Raw genomic sequence first — 15,374 nt, forward strand, 5'->3', positions numbered from 1 at the left:
ATTCCTTCCTAACAAGGAGAAGTCTTGCTGAATTTTGAGAACAAGTCTTCAGGCTGGACGTACCCATGATAGAGAGGGGAAAATGTTCAGGTAGAACTATATTCAAATTCTACCACTATTAAGTGGCAGACTTCCCTTCCCCCCTTAAGGGAAATGAAAGTAATAGTAGACTGAAAACAGATGAACAGGCCAAGCGCAGTGGCTCACGCCTGTAATCCCAGCACTTTGGGAGCCCGAGTTGGGCACATCACCTAAGGTCAGGAGTTCGAAGTCAGCCTGGCCAACATGGTGAAACCCCATCTCTACTAAAAATACAAAAATTAGCTGGGCGTGGTGGCCGGTGCCTATAATCCCACCTACTAGGAAAGCTGAGGCAGGAGAATTACTTGAAACCGGGAGGCGGCGGTTGTAGTGAGCCGAGATGGCGCCACTGCACTCCAGCCTGGGTGACACAGCGAGACTCTGTCACAAATAAATAAATTAATTAATTAATAAAAACAGATGAACATTACTGATTGGAACAGCCTGGGAACTGAGTTTTACATACCTAGCTGATGTTTCTAAGAGAAATCCTCCACCCAGTTCTCCGAGCCACAGTCCCAATGAACAATGACAGATAATTGGTCTCTAATGACCAGGGCTGACCCATACAGAACACAGTCTTTTCTTTTTTTTTGAGACAGAGTCTCGCTCTGTTGCCCAGGCTGGAGTGCAGTGGTGTCATCTCAGCTCACTGCAACCTCCGCCTCCTGGGTTCAAGCAATTCTCCTGCCTCAGCCTCCCAAATAGCTTGGATCACAGGCACCCACCACCATGCCCAGCTAATTTTTGTATTTTAGTAGAAACAGGGTTTCACCATGTTGGCCAGGCTGGTCTTGAACTCCTGACCTCAAGCAATCCACCCACCTCGGGCCTCCCAAAGTGTTGGGATTAAGGCATGAGCCACTGTGCCCAGCCCAGAACACAGTCTTAATGTAGGCTTCCCAAAATTCTAAGACTTTAAATTAGACTCAGACCTCTTGTTAAGTGCTTTTACACTGCCTAAGACACAATATATAAGTAAAAGGAGTCTTATAATGGCCCAGAAAAGCTAGAGAATCTATGGCTTTCTGCTACATTTTCAGCCATGAAGACTCAGTTGACTTTGGGATATTACTCACAATATGTATTCATAACCATAACAGATCCCTCTGGAGTTATTACGATATATGCCGAGAACGTTTATTAACAGTGAGAAACATTTGCATTTTATGAACCCATAATAAACAGCAAGCACAACAAAAAGCCTTATGAAAAGAAATCAGCATGCCCAACCCCTGGCTATTTTCCCAGTTAGGCCTCCAAGAGCTAATATAAGACAAATATATTTTTATGTTGAAATACTAAAAGGTTTTAATTCATGTTATGGGTTAATGACCCAAGACTGTCATTTCAAACCACAGCCTGTTTTGAAGCTCAGAACCCATAATCACCCCTTTGTCCAATACAAGGAGGCACCTAACTGGTAAGTGGGGCTGTTTTCCTGCTCATACACAGCAATAACTGGAAGGCTATCTTATATAATATGTAGAAATATAGAAGTATATGTATTTTTAGTTTACCAGAAAGTCCTCTCATGCCAAGGCTGAGTTGTCAAATGTCAAGTCTGAGCTGAGAACAAATGTTATAGCTAAACTGCCGGCTTTTAAAAATATGGCTCTGGTGACATACCTTTAAATGTAAGTGGGCTACTGAACACCACTATAATTAAGATCTAAAAATTAAAAACAAGGTTGTAATACTTAGGAACCCTACAGAGGGAAATGAGTTAGGAGACAGGGAAAAGAACAAATAGAACAGAGACAGAATAAAATCCCTCACAAATTAAAATCTTCTTCCTAAGGAAGAGTCATTCCTTGATCTTTGGCTTCATAATTCTTCCCAGCAGCTTTTGTCAAGGGAGACAGTCATTTGAAAGTGGGCTGACTTGATCTTCCCACTAGAAAAAATAAAAGCTCACTGGTTGTAGGTAAGTAAGCACAAATCCTACCATTGCATAATCAAGTGTGTGGGTGGAAGTGTTCACAATGAACAGTTTGAAAGGCAGTTCTCTGAAGCATCCAAACCCCAACATCACATGGAACTCATACATACATATATATATATATATATATATATATATATATATATATATATATATATATATATATATATGGCTTTTGATATCCATGGTAACCGGGCAGGCTTCATTCTTAAAGAGAAAGTACAGTATTTCCACTGGGTTATTCCGTGGCCTGAATAAACAGAGGCAAGTAGGCAATCCTTACTACTTGCTCCTTCTCAGTAAGATATTTTGGGGCTGGGCATGGTGGCTCATGGGTGTAATCCCAGTACTTTGGGAGCCCGAGGCAGGCAGATCACCTGAGGTCAGGAGTTCGAGACCAGCCTGGCCAATATGGTGAAACCCCGTCTCTACTAAAAATACAAAAATTGGTCAGGCGTGGTGGCTCACGCCTGTAATCCCAGCACTTTGGGAGGCCAAGGCAGGCGGATCACAAGGTCAGGAGATCGAGATCATCCTGGCTAACACTGTGAAACCCCATCTCTACTAAAAATACAAAAAATTAGCCGGGCGTGGTGGCACACACCTGTAGTCCCAGGGAGGCTGCAGCAGGATAATCACTTGAACCTGGGAGGTGGAGGTTGCGGTGAGCTGAGATCGCGCCACTGCACTCCAGCCTGGGCGACAGAGCAAGACTCTGTCTCAAAAACAAATAAATAAATAAAAATAAAAATACAAAAATTAGCCAGGCGTTGTGTTACATGCCTGTAATCTCAGCTACTCAGAAGGCTGAGGCATGAGAATCGCTTGAATCTGGGAGGCAGAGGTTGCAGTGAGCCGAGATCACACTACCACACTCTAGCCTAAATGACAGCGAGACTCTGTCTCAAAAAAAAAAAAAAAAAAAAAAAAAAAAAAGATATTTTGGAATTTGGCTTTCAATTCTAAACAGATCCAATTTGCTACCATACATATGACTAACAATGGCACCTCCCTGTCATAGTTCTGTACTGTTTATACTGCCTGGAAATGTTACTGCCACAGGTGTTATATGAAAACTTAAAGGAGAGAAAGAATAAAGAAGGTCATTTCACGTACAAACAGTGGGGAGGCAAAAAGAAAGTATCAGAGTTGGATTGTCTGTACTTCTTTACCCAAAACAAGGTCAATCTTTGAGCTACAACATCAAATATTAACATAGATTGTTTTTAGGTTACAATATTCCACCAAACACACTCAGCCTATAATAGACCTCAAAGTTTTTGGCAAAAATTCATAATTTCTTTTCTGTTGCCTTTTTCTTAGGTTCCAGCTGTAAGATTTATGAAGGGGAAATTTTCACCGTTGTTGTATTGAGGGAGAGAAATCTTACATATCCACCAAACTCCCAATAATAATACACTCAAAGCCTGTAATTTCCAACTGGGAGTGGCTGATAGACACGTAACAGTGAGTGAGTGCCGGGTTCACATTCTCATTCATTTATTCAACAAATATTTATTAAGCAAGTACCATGCCGGGCACTATGCTAAGCATATAGTAGTAAACAAAATAGACAAGATCCTGCTTACATGTTTGGGTTCTCAGTCTCTACTCTCACTAATCTTAGGCAAACTGCTTCATTTCTCTGGCCTTAATTCCCTCATTGATCAAATGGTAACATCAGATAACATTACTATTTTACATTCATTTCACTGCTTTATAATCACAAGGTGACATTTTTCACAAAATCTCTCATCTGAGCCTCACAAGGACTCTGAGAGTGTGACAGGCTAGGCATTACCGACCTTTCAGGTCTAGGATTCCATGCCTCTACAACTACTTCTTGAGGAGGAAAAGCTAGAGTTATGTAAGCTTCTTTTACAGAGAAAATCACTGGACTGTCTTTTTCCAAAGTTTTCTTTGGAAATTTAGGAGGCCTGAAGGATAGTACTACAGACAAATTTAGTGGGAAAAATTAACCACTACGTAGGTTCTTTGTTGAACACAGCTATGCTCACTCTGAGAGATCTAAGATCATATTAACCAAGAAAAGCAAAGTGGTGGTGGGCTCACCATCAGAGGAAGGCGGTGTGGTCCCAAGTGGTGTGACTGGGGTTGTAGGAGCAGGACTGACAGGGGTCGTCACCAAGCCCATTTCTGGATGGCTCTGAAAAAGATACACAGATGTGTAAGAAAACAGAAAATCCAGTTCTCCCTGAGTATCAAGTGCCTAATACCAATAAGGACTGGTATTCTGGACCTTATAATTTTTTTTTTGAGACAGCATCTTGCTATGTTGTCCAAGCTGGTCTCGAAATCCTAGGCTCAAGCACTCTCCTGCCTCAGCCTCCTGAATAGGTAGGACTACAGATGCATGCCACTGTGCCCCTAGTCTCATAATTAGAAAGCTCACTGAGGCTGGGCACAGTGGATCACACCCATAATCCCAGCACTTTGGGAGGCCGAGGCAGGCAGATCACGAGGTCAGGAGATCGAGATCATCCTGGCCAACACGGTGAAACCCCGTCTCTACTAAAATACAAAAAATTAGCCGGGCATGGTGGTGCATGCCTGTAGTCCCAACTACTCGGAAGGCTGAGGCAGGAGAATCACTTGAACCCAGGAGGCAGAGGTTGCAGTGAGGTGATATCACGCCACTGCACTCCAGCCTGGTGACAGAGCAAGACTCTATCTCAAAAAAAAAACAAAAACAAAAACAAAAAAAAGAAAAGAAAAAAAGCTCACTGAGAAGGGACTACTTCTGTATTTCGTTCTCATGGGTACTTGATTACAGCTGATGCTTGCTAATCTCTAATAAGCTCTGTGTGCTAATTTATCTCAAGCAACTAGGTTCCCATTACATAAGTTTTTCTGTAGCACCACAGAAATTAAAAAAAAAAAAAAACTGGGGTCAACAAATATACAGGATTATTCTACAAGCAAGCAGAGAACATTTGCAATCCCATCCGGACCTGGGATCTCATCAGATCAACCTAAAACACATCAATAGGCTGTTCTGATAACCACATAATTGACTAGCAGATGTAGATGAGTCAAGGGGATACCAGGTACTATATAAAAAGGGCTATTCAGCCAGGTGCGGTGCTTCACACCAGTAATCCCAGCACTTTTGGGAGGCCGAGGCAGGTGGACCACGAGGTCAGGAGATCAAGACCATCCTGGCTAACACGGTGAAACTCTGTCTCTACTAAAAATACTAAAAAAAAAAATTAGCCAGGTGTGGTGGCAGGCACCTGTAGTCCCAGCTACTCGGGAGGCTGAGGCAGGAGAATGGCGTGAACTTGGGAGGCGGAGCTTGCAGTGAGCAGAGATCGTGCCACTGCACTCCAGCCTGGGTGACAGAGCGAAACTCCGTCTCCAAAAAAAAAAAAAAGAAAAGCAAAAGAGCTATTGAGATGGCAGCCTTCCTGTTCCACAACAAACAAAAGTGTGTGTGCCTTCATTGGGAGGCAAAGACATAGTGAGACACCCAGTAGGGACCAAAACAGATGACTCTTCTGTCCCTAACCTTTCTTAGCCATCCCTCCCACATCAGCTCTTGAGAATTAAGCTGAGGAACAGCTGTTTTTAACTTCCCTTTTCTTCCCTAACAGCTTTACCAGCACTTTACCTTCTTCACCTCTTCCTTTAAAATCAGTTATAGGATTTGGAGAGCAGATAAGAAACCGAGTGAAAATAATAACTAAAGTCTCTATGCTATCAGTCATGAAAACTCTTAAGTGTTCTATGAAGCAGATCTCAAACCAGCACAATGCTTTTTAAGCATGACCTTATTTTTGTGTTAAAATTCAAATCAATAGATTCCATATACATCTACCCTAAACTTTCCCTTAAAATAACCCTACATACATATTTTAAACAGTCTGGCTTTAAGATAAAAACACTTTATCAATTTTTTAAAATGGCTTTCATGGACAGCTCTTGAGTTCTCGGTCTACTTTAGTCCTCTTCTATGCCAATTACTGTGGCTATCCCTCAGAAATGTGACCCATCGCTCAGTATTCTCGGGGTATTTTTGTGGGTTTTTTTAATTTTGTTTTATTTTGTTTATTTTATTTTTTTTTTTGAGACAGAGTCTCACTCTGTCACCCAGGCTGGAGTGCAATGGCGCGATTTCAGTTCACTGCAAGCTCCGCCTCCCGGGTTCACGCCATTCTCCTGCCTCAGCCTCCCAAGTAGCTGGGACTACAGGCGCCCGCCACCACACCCAGCTGTTTTTTTGTTTTTTTGTTTTTTTTTGTATTTTTAGTAGAGACAGGGTTTCACCCTGTTAGCCAGGATGGTCTTGATCTCCTGACCTTGAGATCCGCCCACCTCAGCCTCCCAAAGTGCTGGGATTACAGGCGTGAGCCACAGCGCAGGGCCCAGAGCTCAGTATTCTATGACTTCCTTTCAATGTATGTAAACCACGTTATCTGTTAACAGCTAACCTTAACCTGGTCAGGATATTTTTTACTTTTTTCCTCTGGAAATTGGTGAGATAATAAGATGAGTGGCTCGGCCTATTTTATCTCCAGTTGTAATTCCACAGCGGTGTGGAAAGCAGAAAGCCCAATATAAAAATCCACATAGCGGATAATACCAGGGATTTCTAGTGAGCAAAATGAAGTCATGACAACTCATTTGGGTTAACAGGATCAATAAACTGGCCAAAAAATCTAACTTTGCACGTTATTAGACCCATTTCAGCACCGATGGAAACATACGTATTTGAGGACAGCAGGAAACAAAGGCAACTGATTCGACTCCTTGTTACTACCACTTACCAATGCAAAGCAGGGTTTAAACGAGTACAGCCAGATAGGCTTTTCAATGGAATTAATTGGTATGAAATTTAGGGAGAAAAAAACACTGGGATTTTTAAGGTAACCAACCTGAGCTAATACTGTGATGAAGTTGCGATTTAAATGAACAGCTTCATAAAGTGCCAGAAGAATGGCCTCATTGGTTCTAAAGAAAAAGAGAACAAATTGGAGCGGCTTTTATAGTGGGGGGAGTTAAAACAGTGTAACCATGAAGATAAGATTGGATTGCACCCCAGCGCCTCATTATCAATTCCTTTGCATTTCTAAAGTTCCCCTTTACTCGCCATTTGGGCGTATACAAAAGTGTATAGGCAGGAGTCAGGGCCTTCACTTTAATTCCTTAGGACCAGTTCTCATCTACTTCATTACCTTCCCTCTGTTTTTCCACCTCAACCCAGTTAAGTCCTCAACTGGCTCAGACACCCATCCCTCTTTTGTTTCATTGCAGAGATAGTCTGGCAACAGTTGTTCAGCTTATTGTCGCTCAATACATATGAAAAGCAGAAATTTCTAAGGGTCCATTAATGTTCAAAACCCATGAAATATTTGAAAATCACCAAGAAAGTATGATTCTGTAAAAGATTAACAAGAGGTAACACTGCACACTCTCATATCCAGCAGGACAGCCCACACTAAAGTCCAAGTCACTGCACAAGAATGTCAGGCACTTACTGTACTGAGATTTTCTCATGGGCATCTGCTATGAACATGCTGCCCACCTGTGGAAGAAAAGGGGAATTGCAAACTTATAGCAGGAGGATATGAGAGGAGCTTTATTCCTAGGAAGCCTTTTATCAGTGAAGAAAACAAGCTGCTTCCAGCTGGGGAGAACTTGGAACTCTGGGCCATAAGTCACACACACCAAAACCAGCCCACTTTGAAAATCTTAAAAGACTAATAAGTAATAAATGAAATAATAAAATAAATGAAATAATGAGAATCCTACTAAATCATCTTGCCTAGTAAATCATCTTGCCTACTAAATCATCTAGCCTTAAAGAAAAAGCCTAGTACTTTTGTCCAACTCTCCTTTTCAGTGTGTAAGTCTAGTCACTCTGACAGTTAACCTACACATCTTCACCACTCTGTATGTTTCCTAGAAGTTGCTTATTTGAAGTCAGAAACTAACTTAGGAAAAACTTCACAGGAAGCAGGCTGACCTCAACCAACATAAAGCTATCTTTGGGAACAATATTCGGGTTTCAGACCAAAGCTGTCTATATGAGATGCACTCTCCATTTTCCAGATAACAAAATCTTTAGTTTGTGTCCTAGTCAGAGCAAGTGAATAAGTAAATGGAGTAGGCTGCCTCTAATGTGTATGATATCAGAAGCACTAAGATGCCTACCCCCACTAAAAAATACCTCTTCCACCTCCTTAATTATGCTTGAAACTATACACAAACCTACGCTGCTAGAGCTTCATATGTTTGGTACAAAACTTTCTGAAAACTTAACTGAAAGGTAGAGATATCTGGGAGCAGTATAATTGTATCTAATTCATTTAATCAAACACCAGTACAAAACTCACACTTCTCTAGCCCCTGAGAGACTTCACTCATTTACATTTTGGAGTTAAAGAGTTTATCAGGCCCCTTCCTGAGAACAGGCTGAGAAGGCAGAAGGAACAATTTGTAAGCAGTGGGGGAAAAAAAATTGCAGAAGTGGAGGAGGAGAGGGGGCAACTGCTTCTTGCAATTAACCAAAAAATTGTCTTGCCCTAGAGCTGATTACTTCGATAATAATGCCCAGAAGACAGACCTTCTGAATCTGCCTAGATTCTAGAATCTCCTAGATTTATCTCTTCAAAATCAGTCCCAGATTATCTGGTACCAAATGCCAAGAAACCTTGCCCTGGAGTCTTGCAAACTGGACCAATAACTTCCGTAAAATTCAGACCTCTAAGCCCAAACCCTAAGCTATTAGAAGAGTGGCTCAGATCTACTGCACAATCGCTCAACCCTAGGACCAGCTATGAGGATCAAACAGCCATGGCAGACAGCAAAGGAGCATTCAGGAGAGCACTCAGATCCAAACCCTACTATATTGTGTTCCACAAGGTCAGTGCCTAAACGGAGCCAACTCTTTAGGAAGCAAATTCTGGCTTAATGTGTACCTTTTCTTTAGCCTTTAAATAATTAATTAATTAATTAATTAATGTGGAAAAACTAAGTACCAGAGAAACCAAAGCTCTCCTTTCCCCATCTCACTTGGTTTTGAATCTCACTAAAGGTACATCAAAAGTGGGGATTAAAAAAAAGAAAGAAAGAAACTCACTAAAGGAAATACACTCCCCAAGAAAATCTGCTCTGAGCAGCCTCTCTCTTGTCATCATGGCTTCACTTCAAATATCTGAACTTCGGAGCCCGATTTGTCCACCCCTGCAGACCACACTGTTTGTTTTTTTCAGGAGAAAAAAAAAAAAGCAGGACTTACCATATTTGTTAAAGCAGAGAAAAAACCACTTTGGTGTTCTTCTTCCTTGTCTTTATACTGCCTAAACAAAAAGAACTAAATTCAACTTTAGAATTATTTATCAATTATGTCTTTGTCCTTGACATTTGGGGTAATCAGGGCGGAGCACTCTTAAAATTCTCTGACTCCAGAAAACTAAAGCATTATGACAATCAAGCATCATGACAATCCCTGCAAGCTAAGAGGGACCTGTCTGCTCTTGAGGTAGTGTGTACCAAAATGCCTGGCTACTTTGGGAGAGACTTAGACTTAGAAAGCAGGCTGCAAAAGTGCCCTAACATATAGCTGATCCAGTTACTTCTCAAACAATCTATTACTTGAAAAGTGTGACAGTAAAATTACTTTAGGGCTACAACACTGAAAATCTTGTTTCTTTTTAAAGGAGGAGGAAGGAAATCAGTAAACTAAACTCTCTGCAGAGATAGGACAAATTTGAAGTTCTGATACCCAGTTGTGTGTGAGAAAAGTCTAGAGAGGAGCATGAAAGATCCTGCCTGGCCCTTGCCAGAATTAGGGATACTTCTGGTTTCCATTCACTAATGTCAGATCCTTCCAGCAAAAGGGAAAGCAAGCATCAATGAAGGCAGCCCCCAGGAGAAACAGGGACTCTGGGAAGTTGAAGTTCATTCCCAATAAATAAGAAACACCTGTCAAACTAGGGCTACCTAATATACTTTCTCCTTTTATATATTTTTTAAGATAACAAAAAAGCAGTCTCCACAACCTTTTTTACATGGAAAATACTTGTATGATACACTGGACTAAATGGAAGTGCCCACTTGTGGCTGGAAGACTAGTTAAAATGCTCTGTAATAAAATACCAAAAGTTGCAAAGGAATGTGCCTAACTGCCTAAAGAGACACTAATCTGGTGGCTACTTTTCCCCTGGTGTTAAAAACAATCCCTGCTAAGGCCATCAAGCAAAGCTAGAGCAAATACATCTGCCAGAGGCTGTACCTCTGAATACTCTTAGACTAGGTAAGGGAATTTGACCCAAGAACTCTAACAAAACTCTAACAACCAATTCAAATGAAAATCAGACCCCCTTCCATTCTGGAAAGGTGGACTTACCTGTTGTACTCAGATAAAGCCTGAGCAATTACAAGTCCCATTCCCTAGAAGGGAAAAGATAGCACAGGTGAAATAAGACAGCAGCCTTTGGGGGTTGGTGATGATGCTAGAACAAGGTCAGAAAGAACACTAATTAGCCCAAGAAGTCCTGCCCGAAAGTTGGCGACAAGGACAGAAATTCTGAGAGGCACTGTCAAAGCATCAAAAGGAAGTTCTTTGGGAAGACTTTTCGTATCTAATTATCTTAATGTTCCCAGGTACAATTAAAATGGATTATCAAGCGGTGAAACAGACAAGCCCAGATTGTTCACAATTTCACTGGGATCATTTTCACTTTGAAAGAGAAGATCCAGTTAGAATCTTCAAACAAAAAGCCCTCAAATGTCTCCAAAACAGCCACAGCAAGGTTGACAATGAGTCCATGCTAAATGAAGGTGCACATAGATAAGCCACTTTCTTTAAAGCCACACGATTGTAAAGGCAAGCAGCATTCAATAAATGTTAAAGTGACTTATCAACTTTCCCCAGGACCTGTGATGCATAACACAAAAATCAATTAAGGCCACAGCATGAATCACGTGTGCATTTTTTCCATAAAGGAAATTGGAAAGAAGGAATAGGGTAGGACGGAAAGGGAATAAAGCAAGACACCTGGTCATCTTCTTCCTCCCTATATTCAGAGATCAGATGTTATTTCCCAAACTTTCAAGGATACATATAGTAGATATAGATCATCCCTATGTTTCAGTTTCACCAAGTCAGGCTATAAATACTATCTGGCTAGTTCTAAAAGAAGGAATCTCCCATCATTTAGTCATCTAAGCTTTCTTATTCTTGAATGTGTATTTATTGACATCGTAGGATAATCAACTTCAGCACACTATAACATGAAACATAACCACTTCATCATGATTAGCAAGCAAATGTCCCCTCAAATCTTCCTTCCATGATAATAAGTCAGAAGACAGTAAAACGGTAGCACTGATGCACTAAAAAGAAATAATAATTCCCTCTCTATAACCGGATGAAATTGACAGAATAGCTCTCTGCTCTCTGTTCTAAATGTATTTTCCACTGAAAGTAATACCATTGAATGCAAATAAGTAAGACAATACACAAGGATCCAGATACTCACATTGAGTGTGGCCTCATCATCCACAATAGACAGCTTCACAATATAAGGATTCACAGACTGTTAAATAAGAGAAGAGACTCCAGGTAAGTCTGACCTAGTTAAGAAAGCCCGTTAGCTATCTTTAAAGTGTTAACAAAAATGCTTCTATAAGGCCCTCTCTCTACAGTGATGCTCCTGATACACAGTCCCAATCCATATTGCCTGCTGACTCCTCCCATTTCCAGTTAATTTCTCAGTGTGTCTGGGCATTCATCAAGTGTACATACAAATACACATACACACCTCAGTTCTGTTCTACCATTAGGCTGAATCAGTGCAGGCCCTATGTCCACCACTTCTACAATCTTTCCCTCTTACTTGCATCTAAAAAGTAAGTGAATGCTCCACAACACTCACTTTGTCCTACCCTACCAATAATTTACTAAGTCCATACAGATAGCTGTCTTTTGGGGAACATAAAAGCTTCTTGGCATAAGGCACACATTTGTAAGTTGCTAACTTACATTTTCATCCCAAAGGCTTCCTAACCATTTCACAAACCATATGCAAGGACTGATTCACCCACCCGTAAAGCAAAGCCACCTTGGGTTGGAAAGTGGCAGCTGCTTAACAGCCAGAGAGGTCATTTATGGAGATCTGATACCCAAATAACACTGCAGGGAGAACTGAAAAAAAGGATGTAATTACCCAAACAACAATCTGGTCAGGACACTGGGATTTAATGATTGTCCCATCACTTAGAGCACTGGAAGAGTTCTTGGGTTTTTCCAGACCCAATCTCAGTTGGGCAGCATTAAGAAAATGGTCATATATTTAAACTCATAAAACAATTGGATCATCTCCTACAAGGGGGATGAGAACCAATGACCTTTCCTTACACCAATGGGATGTGAGGAAAAATTTCATATAGATCAGGCACCAATTCTAATCCAAGAAAGGCAAGGAACAATAGTTCTCAGACTAGCAGTTTCTACAGCTACCAAAAAAACTCATAACTGAGAAACTTGAAAACTCAACTGAAAGGCTCATACCCCACACAAACCTATTTAACCAAGCTTCTGAGGGCATCTTTCGCATGTCAATTGGGAACAGAGAAAGAGACAGCTTTGCTTTCTTAACAGCCCAAATGTTTATAAGGTTTAATGCAACACAGCTTAAGGTGTAAAACCCACTCCATTTGTCACTTGATCTGACAGAAGGAAGGCTCTCAACACTTCTTCCTATAACCAACAGTCAAATTCTGCTGATTCTACAGACCTCAAGGAAGCTCCTATGCAAGTGGGTCCTCGGAAAAGAAAATCAAGCAAAATCGGCTGACTTAGATATGCTGCCATGACAAGAGTAACACTAGAAAGAGCAGACCACTATTTCTTGGCATAATTTTTGAAGGTTCTAGTCACCCACAAGTAGACTGTTTAAGGTTTTGGGATTTTTTTTTTTTTTTTGAGACGGAGTTTTGCTCTTGTTGCCCAGGCTGGAGTGCAATGGCATGATCTCGGCTCACCACAACCTCCACCTCCCAGGTTCAAGCGATTCTCCTGCCTCAGCCTCCTGAGTAGCTGGGATTACAGGCATGTGCCACCACACCCAGCTAATTTTATATTTTTAGTAGAGACAGGGTTTCTCCATGTTGGTCAGGCTGGTCTCAAACTCCTGACCTATCAGCCTGCCTCGGTCTCCCAAAGTGCTGGGATTACAGGCATGAGCCACTGCACCCAGCCTGTTTTAGGTTTTAATTGGGGTCATCTGATTTCCAAGCAAACGTTTGCATTCTAGTTCTTCTGCTTATTAATTGTGACGAATTAGGCACACAAAGCTAAGTTTCTATTTCTTCATCTGTAAAACGAGGATACAGATTGAGTATCTCATCTAAAATGCCTTCGGGCTGGGCACGGTGGCTCATGCCTGTAATCCTAACACTTTGGGAGGCCAAGGTGGGAGGATCACTTGAGCCCAGGAGTTCAAGACCAGCTTGGGCAACATGGCAAAACCTATCTCTACAAAAAATTTAAAAAGTTAGCCGGGCATAGTGGCACACGCCTGTAGTCCCAGCTACTCGGAAGGATGAAGTGTGAGGATCACTTGAGTCCAGGAGGTCAAGGCTGCAGTGAGCTGTGATCACGTCCTTGCACTCCAGCCTGGGTAACAAAGTGAGACCCTGTCTCGATCAATCAATCAAACAAACATTTGGGATAGAACTACTTAGGATTTTGGATTTTTTTTTAACATTTTGGAATATGTGCATTATACTTACCTGTTAAGCATCCTTAATCCAAAATCTGAAATGCTCCAATGAGCATTTCCTTTGAGTGTCATGTTGGTATTCAAAAAGTTTCAGATTTGGGGGCATTTTGAATTTCAGATTTTCAGATTAGAAATGGTCAACCTGTATTTTTTCTCCTGGGGTTGCTATAAGGCTTAAATGAAGTAAGACACATCAAATCCTTAGCACAATAGCTGGTACATGCTAAAGGCTTAATAATTGGTACAGGTAGCTGTGTGTTTTCCTCTTTTACATTATTATCACATTCAAAGGAAAGCTCTTTAGGAAAAAGGGCAGTGTGGGGAGAAAAGGAACAACTTAATTAGACATAATAAACAATATGGTAATTTCTGAGAAATGTCATGCTCTAGGAAACAGTTGGGATCTGAGTCACTTCATCTCAGGAGACTTGGCCAGCCCAGAAAGTCAGGATCTTATGTTGTAAAAATTTCTATTTTACCAGAGGCTGATTATTTAAACTATACCACTGTTGTACTGGTCACTTTTTAAAACTGGAGGAAATCTACTTTCATCCATAAGACAGAATTACAAAATCTGTGAGTCTTCACAGTATCACTCTACTAGGGTCCTGCCTTTATTTGATTGCAGGTACACAACGTTTTCCATTGCTCTTCCCTAGACCTTTTTTGGGGGCTCTTTTGTCTTTTTGGATGAAATGATTAAAATGGAACACATTACTTGAAGTGAGGAAGAACTACACATTTACTACATGGTATCTTTTCTATCACTTTTATTGCTTAAGTCCAACAACTTCTTCACTTTCTCTGTGCTTAGTTGGGTACCCAGCCTCTCTGTGCCTCGGTACCTTTCTGGAAAGGTTGCAACTTACCCCATCGGTCATGAGATTGATTGTACTGATGGCTAGAATGCTATTCTCCCCAGCACACTGTCTCATGCTAGTTTGCACAGAATTTCACCAGCTTTGGTTTTGCTGTGTTCATCTGGAATTCTTCACGTTCCTGTCAAAAACTTTCCTACTCCATGATCACCAGGCTTCCTTAATGGTTTCCGGTGAATGATTTACATCAAAAGCTGCAAAGCCCAGATAAATTAGGCCCACCAGCTCGCCCTTGCCCACTATATTAATTCTTCTGGGAGCTTCTGAAAGACTAGAGATGCATACTTCATTCCAGAAATATGATTCTCTCCAGTTCCTTGGCCATGTCCAATATTTCAGACTGACATTTCAGAGAGCCCTACTGAGCTGAGCCAGGATTCAGATCACAATCAGTGAAGCCAAGCCATTGCCTCAGAGTGGACTGCATCCAGTATAATGTTCCAAAAATATTCATTACTGATGATAGTGTGTTCCTATCACATATAACCCTCACCTCTCTTTAAATATCCTCAGCATTTTTCCACAGCTATTTTTCTTGCTGTTGTAATGAGGCCCCAGAGGCTATTACACATGACAGAGATCAAAATGGCTACCATGCCAGCCCCTCCAGATCATCAGTAAAATAGGTGTTGGGAATAAATTTCATATTTATTGGGAGCTCTACCCACCATTCATCAGTTCCTCCAAGACAATGAAAACAATCAGATCCTGGAATTTATAACA

At 41.2% G+C, this 15,374-nt stretch overlaps 1 protein-coding gene across 5 annotated transcripts in view; it reads right to left on the reverse strand.

Annotated features, from left to right (window-relative positions):
- ARMH3 (armadillo like helical domain containing 3) overlaps positions 1-15,374 on the reverse strand; it is a 217,218-nt gene that overhangs the window by 164,909 nt on the left and 36,935 nt on the right. For all 5 annotated transcript variants that reach the window (XM_063670173.1, XM_054436739.2, XM_063670172.1 and 2 more), the window contains 6 exons: positions 11,530-11,586; positions 10,395-10,438; positions 9,285-9,345; positions 7,522-7,568; positions 6,919-6,994; positions 4,097-4,190 (listed from right to left, as the gene is read on the reverse strand). In XM_063670173.1, the coding sequence (XP_063526243.1) occupies positions 4,097-4,190; positions 6,919-6,994; positions 7,522-7,568; positions 9,285-9,345; positions 10,395-10,438; positions 11,530-11,586 (379 nt within the window). The remainder of the gene's footprint in view (positions 1-4,096; positions 4,191-6,918; positions 6,995-7,521; positions 7,569-9,284; positions 9,346-10,394; positions 10,439-11,529; positions 11,587-15,374) is intronic.

Source organism: Pongo pygmaeus, chromosome 8 (genome assembly GCF_028885625.2).
Source record: "Pongo pygmaeus isolate AG05252 chromosome 8, NHGRI_mPonPyg2-v2.0_pri, whole genome shotgun sequence".
Classification (NCBI taxonomy): Eukaryota; Metazoa; Chordata; class Mammalia; order Primates; family Hominidae; genus Pongo; species Pongo pygmaeus.